The sequence below is a fragment of the Conger conger genome, chromosome 3 (genome assembly GCF_963514075.1).
Source record: "Conger conger chromosome 3, fConCon1.1, whole genome shotgun sequence".
Classification (NCBI taxonomy): Eukaryota; Metazoa; Chordata; class Actinopteri; order Anguilliformes; family Congridae; genus Conger; species Conger conger.
Genome location: NC_083762.1, coordinates 45,070,789 through 45,089,258, shown reverse-complemented (window position 1 = coordinate 45,089,258; position 18,470 = coordinate 45,070,789). Strand labels below are relative to the sequence as shown.

The 18,470-nt window shown below is 39.5% G+C and overlaps 1 protein-coding gene across 3 annotated transcripts in view; it reads left to right on the top strand.

Annotated features, from left to right (window-relative positions):
* The window catches only part of map3k20a (mitogen-activated protein kinase kinase kinase 20a), a 54,084-nt gene that overhangs the window by 21,782 nt on the left and 13,832 nt on the right, over nt 1-18,470 (top strand). For 2 of the 3 annotated variants that reach the window (XM_061234384.1, XM_061234386.1), the window contains exons 11-12: nt 800-935; nt 18,266-18,310. In XM_061234384.1, coding sequence (XP_061090368.1) covers nt 800-935; nt 18,266-18,310 — 181 coding nt within the window. Of the gene's footprint in view, nt 1-799; nt 936-2,273; nt 6,813-18,265; nt 18,311-18,470 lie in introns of those variants that run through there. The other variant, XM_061234387.1, reaches the window with a different exon arrangement.

Here is an 18,470-nt window from a genome sequence, read left to right as displayed (position 1 = left end):
CATAGCCCCACCTGCTGGGCAAAGCAGACCACGATATGTGTTGAAATGTCTACACAGTGTCAACACAGTCAATCACACCACTCCTTACCCCCACCCCCGCTTTACAGGTTATATTTCACACATCGGCGTGTTAGGGTGCTAGGACCATCTTGTCCAGGGGCAGCATTTGGAGCTCCAGGGGATGGCATCCCCTAGCTTCTTGGTCTAGTTTGCATATTTTCTCCACCTCTGTACCCTCCAAATCAACATACATCATACATCATCTCCAAATGCTAAAATCTGATCAACATCAGTGAGATGTGTCAGGAAAAAACAAACACAATAGAGGTTAAATTTACCAGAACAACCAAATCAAAAAAGTCTCATTAATCCTCAAATGTAATTAAAACAGATATATAACATTTACAACGATTCAAACACTTCAAGTTCAAATTCCACAAGTGGTATTGCCAGCTTTCGTGAGACAAATAATGGAACTCACAGTCAAAATAAGCCCAAACAAGTGGGTAGAGTTTTTCAAATTGTGTGTTAGACTTTGTCTTCCGCGACACTGAAAGCTGGTGCAATTTACAGTAAGCTGATCGATTAACCTCTTAAGTTGCACTGTACTATTGAGACCAATGAATTGTCTTAAATTATTTTAACTTGCAGAAAAGGAATTGCTGCCACGTGAGCCTCAGAGAAAAGAGATTATCTGCCAATGCAAAAGATAGGAAGACAGGATGACAGGATGACAGGTTGTCATGTCTGCAGATATAATGACCCCAGTGCGTTTAAGATGTAACTATGCCCCCTGCAGGTGTGAGATTGAGGCCACACTGGTGAGACTGAAGAAGCTGGAGAGAGACCTGAGCACTAAGGAGCAGGAGTTGAAGGAGAGGGAGCAGCGACTCAAGCTGTGGGAACGCAAGCTGATCGAGCAGTCCAACACCCCTGTGAGTCATTCAACACTGCCTGAGCACGACACACTGAACACCAACAGCCCTGTGTGTCATTCAAGACTGCCTGTGCACAGACACACTGAACACAGCCACCCCTGTCAGTCATGTAACACTGCCTAAATAACTATACACTAAACACTCATGTGAGTCACTTAACACTGCACACTGGATACTAACAGGCTGAGCATCAGTGAGATGCTCATTAAATCCCCAGCCAATGAATATGGTCTCTGCTCACAGCTATCACTTCATCACTCCACGATGTGTTTGTTGCATTGTGCAGTAGAAAGCACTAAAGGATGATGGATGAGCAAGCTCCATTGTATCTGTATCTGACTGAGGCTTTTGTTTGGAGAGCGTAATGGCTGCAGGGATATTACAGCGCTCAGTGGGAGGTATGGATGTGTAACTGTAGAGACCAGCTACAGGTGTGTGTGTGGAATCTGCTGTCGGAGGATCTATACGATTCTGCTGTCCTACAGGTGAAAGCTCTACCCTCAATTTCAATGTCAGCGAAAATATTAACTTATTAGCTGCACTGTCCTTGAGAATGGCGTGTATTGCTGCACAATGTCAGTATGTGCTAAAAGGGACAACCTGTGGGAATTGTGGGTATTTCCTTGGCACTCATGCTTGCATCTACACAGTTATGTGGCCATTTACACTGTCTTGTGCTAGCATTATGTTACACATGTTGTGGAATGAAATGCCCTTTGATGCCAATGTCATTGCATGGTGTTCAGAACCCAATTTGCATTTACACTGGAGTGTGTTGCACTTACTTATAATGTGTCATATGGACACCCAAACCCAGTTTCTGCCTGATGTATTGTCTGTAGTTACTTTTAGTTAAAGCCATTGTTTGAAGTTTCCTTAATCATTGTTATCTTATGATAACGGGTAACAGGATTTTAACTCAATACAAGATGCAATTTCATCTAAGGGAATTACACCAAAGAAAGTTAATTTGGTTTAATTCTGTAATTGTTATTGTTAGCGTAACATGCCTTTATATAACAAATCTGATCAAATAAAAATATATTTTGCAAGACAGAGCTTTTTAAAATTCTGATCTGGCAGATTATTGGTTGAGTGTCCTTCATTCTCCAGTGGTTTCTCACATTTCTTTTTCATTGCCTGTCCTGTTCATTTTAACTCTTGTGCTGTTTCTCAATTCATCACCGCTGCCTTCTTGAAAAGCTCAAAATCTAAATATTTAAAATCGAATCAACCTCAGAATTTCCTTCTGATGTTTGGTCTGAATGTAACCTTGCCTTTCTTTCCACCTTTTCTCTCCTTATCTTTCTCTCCCTCTGCCCCTTCCTCTCCTAGCTTTTCTTACCTGTTGCTGCGAAGATCAGCGCGGAGTCTTTCTATGAGTCTAGGACGGAGGAGTCGAACAGTTCTGAGATGTCGTGTCAGATCACGGCCTGCAGTAACGGGGAAGTAGGGGGTGTGAGCCTGCAGGCCATGATGAAGGGATTTGGGGACATGTTCTCCATGGAGCCTGTCCGCCATTCGGGTATGCAGGTCAACATGCAGGCCAAGCAGAACTCTTCCAAGTCCAGAAGCGTCAGAGAGGGACGCAAAATGAACATGGCAATTGAGAGGGAGCCGTTCGGCTGGTCCGATGACAGTGACTAGGGCCCTCTCTCCTCAGGAGGGCCGGGTGGGGCTCCGATGGGCAGGTGGGGTTAGAGCGGTCGTCATCCAACAACACTGGCCTTTGTTAAAACTGCCGCCACAGCTGCGCTGCTACACCCTCGTAGGAGGTCACAGCACCATGGATGAGAGTGCCTTCAGGACTCGCACGGTTGTCAGAAGTGCCTTTTCATTTAAAGTTTTTTTTGCTGCTCTTTTGATCGATCTCATTTATATCAAATGATTAGCCATTTCCAAGGAGGTGTTTTTCACGAGAGCTATCATTTATTCCTTTTTTTGCATTTAGTTCTATGGGAAGCCTCAATCACTTGATTTCTTTTTTAAAAGAGTGATCAGGCATATCAAAACCAATGGCAGCAGGCTTTAGAAATCTTTTGAATTCCTTCCTGGTGCTATGTATAGAATGTTTTAGGGGGCCGTATGCCTTCACAGTTCTTACAGATGTCAGCTGGGTCTAATGTACTGCATATATAGTGCACCATGCTGTGCAGAAAGAGCCAAGAGAGGAAGTTGTATTGAAGAGGCAATACATCCATAATAAAGTGACATTTCACTGACATTAAGATTGGCCTATTATAGGAGTGGATAGCACGCGATGCAGTCTCACTCCAGGACAGATTCTGAGACAGCCCCCACTGACCCGAGAGAACTCCTGTCGCGACAGTGGGAGTGGAACGAGCCGTAATCATAATTCGCATCCAGCCTCTGCCACTTGGAGGCCGTGCTTGCATAGCACCTATTTGTGCGCTTTGGCTACCAAGCCCGCTCCAACAAAATGCTTTTGTGTGAGCTGTTGAGCCATGCCCCACATGACACCTAATCAGCTTGTTTGGTTTTGGTCACATGATGGGGTTTCAGTCAACAGGTGTCATAGATAATAGGACACAGACCATAGGGTGTGAACACCTGGAGGAGGTATCCTATGATGGCATAGGGGGTGGGGAAAAACATATACAACACTCATATATGTTTATGTCTGCATGTCTTTACCTGTCATTCTGGAGGATTTTTTTATTTAAATACTTTTTATTTCTTAGTTTTTTCTTAGAGGAGAAAATAATACATTTTAGCAATTTGAAACTAATGACAGTCCACTAATATCAAATACAACAGAAAAGAAATCCAAAGTACAGTATACAATATAAAACTCCACAAAACATTCAAACAGTCACCCCATTCCTCTTTTTACCAAACCTGACACTTTATGTTTGCTTTGGTCAGCTCTCCCATTTAAAGGTGCAGATTTTGAACCTCTGTATTGCCACTGTTTCTAAACCAAACTCAATACCATTTTGCAGGTCGACTATGGTCACCATGGGCTGCCCAAATACTGATTTTGGAATCGCTACATTATGCCATTATTATGTTGTGGATTCCCCTAAAAAATGTGTATAAAAATTTCCTTTCCTTCATATCGCTCTGGCTTGCCAAGTTAGATTCCGTGATATTTGTATGCTAACTTTATTGTATTCTCGCGGGGGTGTTATGTGATCGCCTGGATGGCCATCCATAAACCAGTCTCTGCATTCAAGGGTGAAGTTTAAGTGCCCATTACCTTCTGGGAAACACAGGCTGGAGATTCAAGCTAAACACATCCAGTGATGCCCTTAGAAGTTTTGCCCCATATTTAGGAAACTGCTATACTGACAGTGATTTTAAAAATGCCTACACACATAAGCATTTAATCCAATTGAAATAACCGAGACTGAGAGTATAATAAAAGAGTCCAAAACTGAAATAATAAAAAGTCTTCACCTGCAATTTATATGACAATATTATATTATAGATATTATTAACATTATTAATGCAAAATGTACATTTCAGGTTTGGATGACAGAGAAGACTATAGCCCCTTGCAGAAGGGTAACCTAGAATCTTACAGCAAATATATGAAAGACCAGGGATTTATTCTTATAAAGAAATGGCATATTTCTGCTTTTATTGCTGTTATAGCCTACTCCTTTTGCTGTTGTATTCCGACTCAAATATTTTCCCAATTAATTAAACGAACGGAAAACGCGGCTTTGAACTTAACTTTAGTTTATGAATGTGATTAATAGTAAAATAGTATTCACTGCTTCCTGTCTCCATTCAGATCAATCTCAGGTTTCCACTTCCCTAAATTAGGCACTCTGTAGTTAACAATGTTACTTAGGGCTCAAGCCGTTATTGATCATATCCTAAATGACAATGGTATTTTATCATCAGTAGACACCACTTTATCCTCATCACCCTCATCGGCAATAACTATAGAAAGTAGGTCGAATGAAACCAGAGTAAACAACAAAGTCAGGCACATATTTCAAGTGCCAATGCATGTTCCAGGGCATGCATGTCATTCTTGCAAATATCATGTTATATGGTTAGGATTACAGTAGGAAAATAAAAATAACGAAATTATTGAAAACATCGTAACACCGTATATGTGGTGTCTAGTTTACACTGGCTTTTGAACTGTTTGGCTCTCCATAGAAAATACCCCATCATATTGCTAACCAGCTCAGTGTCTCTAGCTAGTCAACAGTAGCTAATAACGTTAACATATTTGACTTTAAATTAATCAGTAAATGTGTATACTCCTGGCTGCATGTCTTGCTGTTGCTGGAACTTACTGGAGCTGGGTTACTTTTTTTATCCTCCACTCCAACGTTTGCTACAATGATAGCTATCTATCCTACTCAGTCCCAGTCCTCACAAGCTGTCAAATTAATGATACCGCTTGCATTGAATTTGCACCGAATCATCCAGGGCTGAAGCAGTTGTCGATGATACATTACATTACATTATTGGCATTTGGCAGATGATCTTATCCAGAACGATGTACAAAAATGTTCATACCCATAACCAGGAACAAGTGCGCTGAAATGTAGGATGATTGATGCTTACGTAAGAACAACAAACCAGTTACATAGCCAAATGAATGTAGCAAAAATAGCATCCTAGTGAACATAAGTAATGACACACTATTGAGAACTGAAAAATAACAAATACTGGGAGGTAGATTCTCCAGATTTTTCATAGGACACCGCTGCGATGTTCTCGGAGAGGGACAGTCTGTTGTCCATCACCACTCCGAGGTTCCTTGCACAGGGTGGTGGAGGTCTAGCTGGCTGTTCTGGGAAAATAAATAAGAAACTTGGTTAAAAGTTAAATTGTTTTGGATAAGAAAGGATGGTAGTTCTGGATGATGGAGGTGTCCAGGGTGGGCTTTTTCAGCAATGGGGTGATCTGGGCCCCCTTGAAGAACGATGAAGCAGCCAGAAGACAGGGAGGAGCTACACGTTGATGGGGAACAGGCTGATGTCAGTGTTGGGGCTGATCGATTTAATTTCGGCAAATGCAAACATTTCACTTAAAATATAGTTTTTGTAATTAATGTAGCTGTAGTAACATGTGGTGCTTAAGCAAACACAGTTTTGAACACAGGCCAGTGTTTGGGTTGATGGCGTCCAAACTAAGCTGTTAGGATGCCCCCCCCTCCTTTCTCTGTATCAAAGTTATGTCTGAATCTGTAGAGAACACTGCACATACAAACTGCCTTTGAGACCTTTACAGCATTCCAGACAGTTAGTCAGGAGCGCTTTTCCATTTGAGTCCAGCATGATGATCCCCTCCTTGTTTAACAAAACAGTGTGGCCTCTCAGGCACTCAGTGCCATCAAAGTAGTGAGCAAAGTGAGCAAAGACTCACCAAAAAGGATATCTTGTGTGGAAATGTTTCTTTCTTTCTGACGCTACAGTGAATAACATACCATAGGACTGTGGGAAATGAAGGAAGCATCTTTTGGTGAAAGTTAAATGAAATCCCAGTGAAGGTGGTAGTTTTGAAAGGGAGGCCCAGCTCAGCTGAAAGAGCTGGCTGTATGTATTTGCTTTTTAACCATGCTGCTGAATACTTAAATGGCTTCCTCTATATATGTGTCTGTTACCATTGGCCTATCACTTTCAGTAAAATTACTCTGTCTCATTTATTTTTCTTTTTTTAATTTGGCCGCTTTTATTTTCAAGTATTAATATGTAGAATTGCAGTTTTATTTTGCATCTAGGATTTACCTCCAGTAATTCTTCCCCAGATATAACGACTGAATTCATACTGTGACACAATCCTATTTACAGTATTTTCCACATCTTTTTGACAGGCCTTTTGATGTGAATTTATTTTTCTGCTTTCTCCTCTCTGTTCTTTTTTCAATAAACATTTGACATGAAAGCCTGCTCCTTTATTCTTATTTTTATTGTTTTTCCTCTAGCTTCTTGTGATTTATCCAAAAGAAACCAGATTATTTCTTGCCTTCTTGGCCTTGTGAATTTCTTGGCTGCAAAACTACATACTTACGTTTCAGTAGTCTATTTGTTTTTTTCAGAAAACCATAGGCATAAAAAATATTGGCACCCTTAACAATTATTGTAAATAAAATCAAAGTGAAATTAACTAAATACATTTTTTATTGCCATTTTCAGTCTAAAGGAACTATATTGTGATACAGAAATGGGTAACAAGCATGCAAAATCCCTTTGTCATCCATCAGCATGGGAAAAGCTAAAGAACATTAAATTCAGAAGAGACAGGTGGAAATTGACTGTTACAAGTCTGGTAATGGGTACAAAGTAAATATCGAAACAAAACAGTTAGTACTGCAATAATAAAAACATTAAAAATATGTGTAATGGTTGCAAACTTTGCCAGGAAGAGGACTCAAATGCACATTGTCCCCATGGACAGTTAATCCATTCTATTTCCTTTTTTCCCGCTCCTTTTTATTTCTTTCTGCCCTTTGTCTTTTTTTTAATGTGGCCTACCACCAACCCTCAGCCTGTCTGATTTTATCCCATTTTGAACCATACAAACTATATTATTTCCCTGAGATACCAAGGTTTCTACTCTGCTGTGATGTTTAACAGTTAATTAGGTAGGCTTGAAAATAAATATTTTGCCAAGAAGTATAATAATATTTACTCTTAGATTTATATTTTTGTGTCTGTACATTAATTTCAGCCTTGATATTATGGTTTCCTAGGGCTCACTATGGGACAGTACCAAAAACAATGTTGAATAGATTCATCTTGGCATAATCTATATACAGGAAATTGTTCAATACCCAATCTATGCAACATTTCTTTGGTGGGTAAAATTCTATACAATCCTTTCAACTGAATTTCATATGGTATAATATTAAATGCTCCTTTATTTTTTGAATAAAAAAGGGACGTTTCTTTAGCAATGCAAAAAAACCCTCGATGTGTAAGAAAATCCAGTATAACTTCAGCTCATCAAAGAACTACGGGCATGTTATTGAAGTGACGACTAAAAAATATTTGTTAATGACATATATAATTTGTTAGGCTTGCATGAAACAACGCAGCATTTTTTAACTTGCGTAACAAAACTATCATTTTAAGTATGCATGCAGAGTCTGTTGCAGAACAGTTCTTGAGATTTTACAACAAAGAAATACTACATGTAAGTGCTTCCTTTGGACGAGTTCAGTGAAAACACCATTGACAACACAATAGAGAGGGCATTTTCAGTGGCTTGACCCCATTTCATATCGGTGAGCATCTAAATACATTCTCACAATATTAAATTATTATTTAGTATGCTCACAAATAAGGAGCCAGTCTGCTTTTGAATAATAAATAGCATGTAAAATTTTGGAATGTGTTTGACTTGTGGATGGGGGTTGGGTATTTAAGAAAAACTTAAATCAATGGACTTTGGGACAGAGAGGTAGGGGAGGGTGACAGGCGGGTGGAAGTGCAAACACTTTTCTGGATAAAAGCGTTGTATGTTTTAGCACTGAAACAGTCAGGATTTGAGCAAAGTTTCCCAATTAATGATGACTTCAAATAAGAATTGAATACTTTAATATTTAATAATGGGCGGCACGGATGGTGCAGTGGGTAGCACTCACAGCACCCCTGCGACCCTGTCCAGGATACGCGGGTTAGGATAATGAATGAATGAATTCATATTTAATAATTGTATCCCTCCACATTCATGTTTATTATGCAGATATGTTCGCTTGATTTTTTCTGGTTTCCCTTTCCAGATAGACTTAAATATTTTCTGTTCATAGACTTTAAAAAAGGAATCTCCTGGACTAGGTAAAGACTAAGTATATAAACTCTGTGGTTACTAGAGTTTATTACTGCTGTTCTGCCATATACTTAAGTGATTGCCTTGCCATGCTTGCAGTAGCTTATCAATTTCTGATATGAATGAATCTGAATTTTCTTTTAAAGTTTATTGAGAACTCACTCGAGTTCTCGAGGACACCATCTGTCCATGTAATTGATATCTAGACCATTAGTTTTGGTATTGTCTCTGATCTGGCTTTGCTAAAGTTTCGATAGCAATTATGAATAAATATGGTAAGAGGGGACACCCTTGTTTTACACCCCTTACTAGTTCAAAAACCCTACTAAGAATGCATTTTGCATTGCTACACATAACACATTTTATTAATGATGGTCAAAAATAAAAAAAAACATTTATAAATAAAATCCAATCTTACCCTATCGCCTTTTCAAAGTCAACGATAAATATTCGGCCTGGTTTCTTTGCTAGGATCACAGTTTAAGAATTGCACAGGTTGCATCTTGGGTTCACAAGTCTCATAAAGAACCATAAAATGGTTCCATACCAACAAACTCTTTGGAAGGGTGGCACGAGAACAGCCCTTACTGAGCAAAATAAATATAACCAAGCATCTGGAGTTTGTCTAACCTCATTGGAATAACTAGAAGAGAGTGCTATGGTTGATGAGACCAGACCTGAACGTTTTGGTCATACACACCATTGACATGTTTGAAGGAAGCGGAAAAGCGGAAAAAGGCCATTCGTCCATGGGCGCTATTTAAGATCAATGGCACAATGTATCAGAAAATTTTGGCAGAAAATCTACGTAAATCCTCAAATTGTGTCCGGGATTCTATTTGAAGCCGGGCCTCGGATAATATCCGGGGGCGTGGCCAATTCGGACAAATAAAGGCCGGCCCCCAAATACAAACCGGGGTAATATTGCCTCCCAGTAGGGCTATCAGTCCATGAGCACTTGAAGACATTGTTTCGATTTAACTCAATGAAATAAAAGAGCTCTTCTTAATATTTTATATTGCTGGTTGGTTTAACACATTGTTCTCAAGCTACCAGTCGCTTGCCGCCCCCTTCTAAGTAGCTTGCCAAAGGCTGAAGCAGTATACATTTAAACACAATTGTTGCCGTGAGGCATTCCAGCCTACGAATTTAATAAAAAGTAAATCAGGCAAAATTAAAAATTAACTCAATTTAGGCTACTTGGCTACGCAATAAGGTTTCCAAGTATTTACAGCACAGCGCACGTTCAATGAATGAATGAAACCGGCTTCCTTGGCTTGCAATAAACAGACGGGTGGAAATCCCGAAACTCTTTCAACTACATAAAACTTAACAGTGAACCATCAAATACCCCCCAGATTTCAGTGCCCATCAGTCCCAACATGCAATAGAATAGCAATAGAATTAAACAGTCCAAAAGTAAATTAAATCCCAAACCAAAGCGAAAATCTTTTGATAGCCTACCGGTATGCTGCTCCAAACTAAATGCATGTCTCACAATAAAATGCACTTTAGGATCCTTAACTTGCTGTTATCTACGCTAATTTGTTATTGTTCATGAAAGCGTGTCTGGCAAGTATTTTATGGATTCTGGACTTGCATGTGATTTATTGTGTTTGACAATATTTGCAATAAACTAAGTCTGTTAAGACTGACACTGACTTACCAAACAGTGTTTCCTGATTAGCCTACACAAATTGATTTCTGAATGGTTACAGGAAGTATTGAACATTGTTAGCCCACTTTAAGTGTAGCCTTTTACTTTATTTCTAAGAATAAAATTCTACAACAGAAGCCTAATAAGAAATAAAGGCCTGCCTCGAATACAAGCCTGCCCCAAATAAAGGCCTGTGCTTTGTGCAGCCTAAGTAAATAAAAGACCCCGGACACAATTTGAGGATTTACGGTAGTTGCCTGGTCATTGGAAGATCGTCCAGCAGGACAATGACTGCATATATTATTAAGAGAAAACAGCATCCATGTACTGCAGTGGTCAGGAGGGCCCTTAAGTGCAACCCCAAGGATATCAATGGTGAATAATCCCTCAAAAATGATAGGGCTCATTGCGGTCATTTTTGCCAGGGATGTTTGCACAAAGTGTTTAGCCAAGGGTGGCAATCATTGTTTTGGGAGGGGGAAATGGACACTCACCGAGCACTTTATTAGGAACATTTTTACTTTATTACACCTACTTATGCATGTGATTATCTAATCAGCCAATTGTGTGGCAGCAGTGCAATGCATACAAGTCGATACAGATCAGGAGCTTCAGTTAATGTTCACATCAACCATCAGAATGGAGAAACAATACTGGTGGCAGAAAGGGTTGTTTTATCTCAGAAACTGCTGATCTCCTGGGATTTTCACGCATACAAGTCTCTAAATTTTGCAAAGATTGCTGCAAAAAAAAAAAAAAAAGTGAGCAGAAGTTCAGCAGACAGAAACACCTTGTTAATGAGAGATGTCAGAGGAAAATGGCAGACTGGTCAAAGCTGACAAGAAGGTAACAGTAACACAAATAACCATACATTACAACAGTGGTATGCAGAAGAGCATCTCTGAACACATCATATATTGGTTAGCAGTAGAAGTAAAAAAAATAAATATAATAAATTCCTAATAGCTCAGTGCTCAGTGAGTGTATGTTTTAATTGAAAAAATGCTATGGTTGATTCAGCTGAATCATTAAGAAAGTCCACTACTTTATACATGCTGGAAAATACGGCTTATGTGAATAACTATTCTTTTTTTAGTTCACAGTATTTTTTGCAAATACTGTTTTACTTAATGGAAATTTGTAATTGCTACCACACTATCAGGAGATATGTGTTATTGCCCTAAAATGGCCTGCTTGGAACATGAACAGTCATATACCAAGCACTAAATGTGATTTCCTAGGATGTGGCCTTCTTCACAGCATGTGGCAAAAAAAAAAAAAAAAAAACAAAGCAAAAAATATTTGCCCTTCTGTTTGCTTGCAGGGAGAGAAACTGAGCAGTACTGAAGTGGACCTTTATATCTAATGCAAGATAAATTTGTATCTGAAAAAGGAATCAACCATCAAGAACATAACATAACAAGTGACATAACCTTCATTTCAAAAGTGGTGGAAGCCATTTTTATTGGTCAGAGGAAGAGGGGCGAGAAACAATTATAATTTTATTAGATGTTACTTCAAAAAGTGACGTGGACATATGTTCAAATGAAATATTTGGTGATGAACTAAGTCCTAGTTGGGTAAATTACTTGTGGGTTACATTACTCAAGCTTCCCCGTATCACAGGGGGGCTGTTTTGAATGAACTAGTGAACTCTCCAAGCAGTTAGTACTGTCCTGGCTTGTGAATAGAATTTCAATTGCTGAGAAATGTGTGCTGATTCCACCATTCAGTGTTGATATGGATCTGTTTGTCATTGTCAACAATATGCTTTGGATTTTAACAAAATGATGGAAATCATTTGCGAAATATGGGAGGGCTCCATGAAGTGCAATATTGATGTCATTTTAATTAAACAATTTATGTAATGGAACCTTGTTGTTTATTTTTTATGTTTTTATAGTGCTGGAGCAAGCAGAAGTTTCCGCCATATTTACAGGGGTTTACAAGCAGAAGGTTTTCATATGACTGCAATTCTGAAGTAATGCCTTTGAGGGAGATGGTGTTTCCCAAATGTGCGGCCCTGTTATGAGATGATGGCAAGCGATAATTCATTCAGTCAGATATTCTCTCTTCAGTTTTCCGGTGCAATAATCCTGTCGCCACATATTGTTTGAATAATACCGTTTCAGGCAAATCATTATTTTTGCAGCTGATTTTCTGTCTAATTACACTAAGTGGTCAATAAATTGCCTGCCAGCAAGATAGGCCAAGAAAGACAGACATACTACAATCTTTCTGTTTTATGAACCTTTAACATAGTCATAGTGTGAATTTAAAAACAGGATATATTATATACAGAATTGATCTCAGACATCATTTAAATCCAGATGATCCCAATGGTCACCATTTTGCTGTTATTTTCCGGCTCTGCTGTGGGCCAGTACTTCCAACATTATTTCAAAATCTGATTTGGCAGATTTAGCTGATTGAATGGGCAGCTTCAGACATGTTAAAGATTTTCCCCAAATTTCTCCCAGTTTGGAAAGTTCTGCCCTGGCCCATTCCTGCAGCTTCCTTTGTCAATTTGAGAAGGCAAACACTCTGAAACACTGCCACATGCTATATCATGCACTACTTTTTTCACTGAGCTGAGCACCTGATACTGCTATTCCTCCCTGGTCTTCACTATATGATCATGGTCATGACATTTCTTCCCCATTCTGACATTTGGTCTGAAAAACAGCTGAACCTCTTGACCATCTGCATGCTTTTATGATTAAATATTTGCATTCACACGCTGTTGTACAGGTCTACCTAATAAAGTGGTCACTGGACACATCCCTTGCTTGCATCAAGCCTGCAACCAGATCACCAAACTATTGCATTCTTCTTTTGTGATGCTTTTCCAGGCTTTTACAGCAGCCTCTTTCGGTTGTTGTAAGTACCAGGAAATAAAAGCTTAAATTCTGAACTCTTGTCTTGTGTTCATATTTTTATTTCAACCCCAAATGTATTCACTGTATTGCCAAAACAAAGGAATTGGCCTACTTTTGGAGGGAACTGTAAAACCATGAAAAATATACTTTGAATCCAGACTTCAATGTTATGTAGTTTGCTTATATTTAGCTTTCGCTCCATTTAATAGGGAGCAGTATTCCGGATGGATAACGACTCTGGCTCTGCAGCCTACTGACATTGAGGAATATGAGTAACAGTGTCATTTAACCAAGTCAATGTTGGAATATACAAATAATAATTAATTGTCAAATCGGACATATGAGAATGTTTGTAAACAAAGGTCACTAATGCCTCTTTTCGACCGGGAGTTCCTGGGAATTTAACTCCCAGGAACAAGTACGCAATGAACAAAAGGTTCCTTCAGCCTGCATTTCCACCGGGGGCTAAAGACCCCGGGGAGTTTACGCAAATTTTAGTCTGAAGAAAAAAAGTGAAAACGTTCCACGTTTTGCAACGCTTACGCCGGTCTGTCTGCTAGCGAGCTAAACTAATAGCAAGCTGTTGTTCTTATGCTACACTGGGTGTGGGTGTGAAACTAATGAAAACCCACCGCAGTTAAGCAGGAGTTGCAAATACTGATTTCGAAAGGAGACAGACTCAGAATTGAAAAAATGTTGCATTTATTCACTTGTTATGGTTTCACATTGCACATAAGTAAAGCCACAGTCCAAATCGAAAACAACAGTCACACTACAATGTGTTGAGAAACACCATTAGACCTGTACGTGCGTCTACATCGTTGCAAAACGCCGGTCTTTTAGCTATCGTTAAATAGCTATCGCTACATAATCGCTTGCTAGCGGGCAGACCGGCGTAAGCATTATGTGCTCGTACAGTAAATTGAGGAACTAAGGTGTTGTGATACAACAGACAAAACAAGCTCTGTAGCAGGCATTTAAAAATGCCGCCTGGAATACAATGCACGTAAACTCGCCCAATCAGAAATGACCTGCGCTGCTAGCCACACCCACGCTAGTTCCTGGCCATCAGAAAGCTCTACCTCCTGAGCAGGGGCTTTTTTAGGGCTGAATAACGGCCCCCGAACGATGAGATTTGCCAGGCACGTGGTATGAAAACGCGTCGACTTCCGGCGAAATACCTTAGTTCCGGGGTAAAGTTCCACCGGTGGAAATGCGCCAAAAGATATGTCTGGGTAGCCACTCGCCGTGGAACGAAATAACATTACTTCAAAATAAACTGAACCAAAGCTGTGTAGAAACAGCTGGATAACTATGCCAAAATCATGTTTTGGACTGTAATGCCAATATGTAATCAGGCACACAGTGGCCTTTTTCCGATTCTTAACCCAGATCCAGTCCGTTTACAGGGCGGTCTCAATTTTGACAGGCGCTTGGCACAGTCAATGACTGACATAAGTTTCAAAGTGTCAGAAACATTTGAAACAAAACCAGAAATTCTGATTGTATTTCTCATGTCCTTCACAAATGTTGGTGGCAGCTAACATAATAAACACTAGATGCTCATCGGCGGCCGTACAGAGAAACAAAACAAAAATGAAGCAATGAAATGTTAAATCCGACCTTACCTGTTGTAAATCTAGTTACCTAGCTAACTAGTTTAACGTAACAGTAACGTTACAGTAATGGGGTTTCCATTAACACTAGGTAGTTAGTTTGCACTGGTTATTCATGTTAATGATGTTGGTTAGCTAATGTTAGTAACGTTAGGGGGGTGCTGACAGCTAACATTAATGTTACATTAGCTAGCTAGAACACATCGTATAAATCATATAATTGTTATATGATTATTGTTAATCATTAATTGTTGTTTGCTGTTCTGACATCACGCCGATTGAATCTATACCACGGTTTTGGTGAATACTCAATTCTGATTGGATGCTAGGTGGTGGTTATTTTCACATAATTGTTCAACATTTGGCGGGTAGTCCCAGTCAAGTCCTTCTAAATTAATAATACCTACAACTTTAACCCATCACTTTGATAAAAGTTAAAAGTTTTTTTTTATTGACCACGACTTGGTCATGCCAATAAAACCACTTGCGATTACAAATTGTGAAATGCTTTTGTGAAGTACAGTAACGTTACATCGAGATAGTAATGGCCATAAGTACTGTAATGTTTTGCTAGTTTGGTAGCTAACGTTAGGTGCTATATGACGTTCTTAAATGGTTGTTTGTAGCTCAAATTATCTATAATCTTTTCCTACAGTGCCTAGCTATCACCAGCACAAAACAGAGAAGCTGGCTATGTTGGCTAAATTGTGTGATATAGCTAGTTGTGTAACGTGTAGGCCTACATGATTTTGGGATTTAAAACTTGTCAGTGGAAATTACTCATAGGCAGTTACAACACGGGTAAAAAAAATGTGAGCTGGACCAGGAATTACGAATGTGAAGTGACAAGTAAGGAACCAATTTAAGCCTAAAAATAATCAACACCGGACGTAGCCATCTGCTACACTGATGCAGAAGTATAAATCAGGCTTAAGGCCCGGACACACCAAACCGACGGTCGGCCGCGGAGCGCCAACAAAGATCGCCTCGCGTAGATACGCGTCGTTAATGTTGGCTGTGCCGAACACACCGCAACGACGGTCCGCCGACGGCCGAGTTGCACATACGTTCTGCGCCTGCGTGAGAGGTAATAACTCTTGTCTTTCAAAAAATGGAAACCGGAAGACCGGGGAATGCGTTTGCATGCATAACTTTGGAATGGCTTGCTTTCGTTGCTTCCATTTCTCTTCTCGTGTACTGATTCGCTAGCTGGACAGCCAATCAGAGAGCTCTCTCTCATCGACGTCGGAACCCTCCAAAACACGCCGACGGAGTGTCGGCGTGCGGGACACACCGGAAAGACTCAGCCGACAGGGCGCCACCGACGGCCGACCATCGGTTTGGTGTGTCCGGGCCTTTAAGAACTGTGATTGGTCCGCTTGATAGCATTGCATTATGCATTTCCCACTGCTCCGCCATTGATCATTTTCAGTCGCGTGTGCTGTGTCCGAAACCTCGAAAGTCTCCTTGCCTGATTAGTAATCTGTCCTTCAAAAAAGGCGACTTTGGAGGTGTGTTCGCAGCACGCGATTGAGATGCACTTTGAAGGCAGAAAGTTGTCAGCGTGAAAGTAAAGTGATTACGTGATGCATAATTACAAGCAATTTAGCTGGCTAGCTCAAAGGCTTAAAATGTTACATACATTATTTCAGTGTGTTAAGCAATTAAAATGTTGTTCATAAAGTATAACTAAAACAAGACGTCAAACTCGTTGTGTACTTGCACTTGTGGACAAGCTCTTTTACAGTTCTTTGTGAACTTTGTGAACGCTGTTTTCAGCCGCCATTAATTTAACAGAAGTAAGATCCATACAGTTAATCGCAAATGATTATGGGATTGAATTACAACGAAAACTAGCGTTTTGGTGGTGTAATTACAGGGCGACGCAGACACCCCAACGCACAAGTATAAATGCTCTGAACCATAGCTCTCAACGATGTAGGGGCTACGTGTAGGGCTACACTGTAGCCTCCACGTAGACTCGACGCAGAAGTATAAATCAAGCTTAACGGCCTGAAGTAATTCGTTTTATGCTTATATTTTCATCTTTTGGAAAAGACTACGGTATAAGCGGAATACTCCACTCCGAGGTGGTCATTAGCCTACTTAAGCGTTATGGAACCCGGGGTATATTGGGCTATTGGCACAGCGAGTGGGGTGGTTTGCGTCATGCCATTACACCCCCTAGCTGTGGTAATATCAACGATATACCACGAGTTCTTGTTCCATAATGCTTTTATACAACATTTAACACATTTATCTTTCAAACTTTCACTAAAGAAAGACAAGACAAACTTAAATTAATGTATTTTTAATTGAACTGTGTTTTATGGTAAATGTATTTTTCCACTGAACAGTAGATTATTGGTTGCTAAGCAATGGTATTGTGAACGTTAGCTTGCAATAATATAGGCTATCCCCACTGCATTAACCTTAGCTTAGCAATGTTATTGCAATAATGTATCCCCACTGCATTAACGTTAGCTAGCTTGCTAGTTTATGTTACACCATACCACACTGACACACACAAGTCATTTTTTGTTTTGTTTTTGTAGACGTTTATCAAGACAATGCCAGATAACGTGCAGTTATTGAAATAACTCATAGTGTCGTTATGGGTCATCATTTACTTCACCGGGGTTTGGTGGTCTTGCTGGTATTTCGATCCAAGGATGTTGCCTAAGTTGTATTTTTTTTGTTCCTACTCCTTTCCAAATCAAAAAATTTTAAACACACATTTTATTTTACTTTGGTAGGCTACTAGCGGCGAGATGAAGTTACGTTCATTTTGATTACACTGTAGATAACAGTGATCTACAAACGCGTAATATTAATATAAAATATTAATATAGTAATATTAAAAGATTCTCTTTATAATAGCCGTGTGTATAGCGTGGATATTGTCATGGCTGGAATGCAAAACTGACCAATAGAGACAATGAACCGGATCTATCCATTGCATAAACGGTTTTAACGAATTCCGCGGAGGCAACCGTCTCCCTATCGCGCGTTAAAACCGTGTAATGGCCACCTCGTCGTGGTTTACTTAACCATTTCTGTGTGGATTTTGATGCATGTTTGGAGGAATTATTTCGGCAGGACAATCTAACTATGACCAAGTTTCAGCTTCCTAGCAGAGACAATTTTAGGAAATGAGTTTACTTAATAAAAACATTGAAACATGAGAGGAAAGGTATTGAAATAAAAATAATAGTTTTCACATATGTTTGAACATAACATATACATAGATTGTTATCTGTGTTGTTTATTATATGCAGCCTTTTTTCTTAATTTTGATTAAGAATGCCAATCATTCTGGAGCCCACTGTATATATGCAGACGGGTGACAAATTAGCCTATGTGTCTTGCGGAAATTACCTCTGCACTACTGCTATATCTTCTTTCCTCCTGCAGCTTCTACCAGCCCTCAATATCTATGCCTGGACAGAAGAGCATGTGGTGAGTTACAAAATCATGGCCATTGGCATATCTCTCTTCACAGTATGATAAATTATTTTCAGTTTTATATTGAAGATTTAAAAATGCCAATGCTGTCATACTGGAAATGTATAATTCAAAGTCAAGGACATATCTCCATGTGGTAGGATATACTTCAACT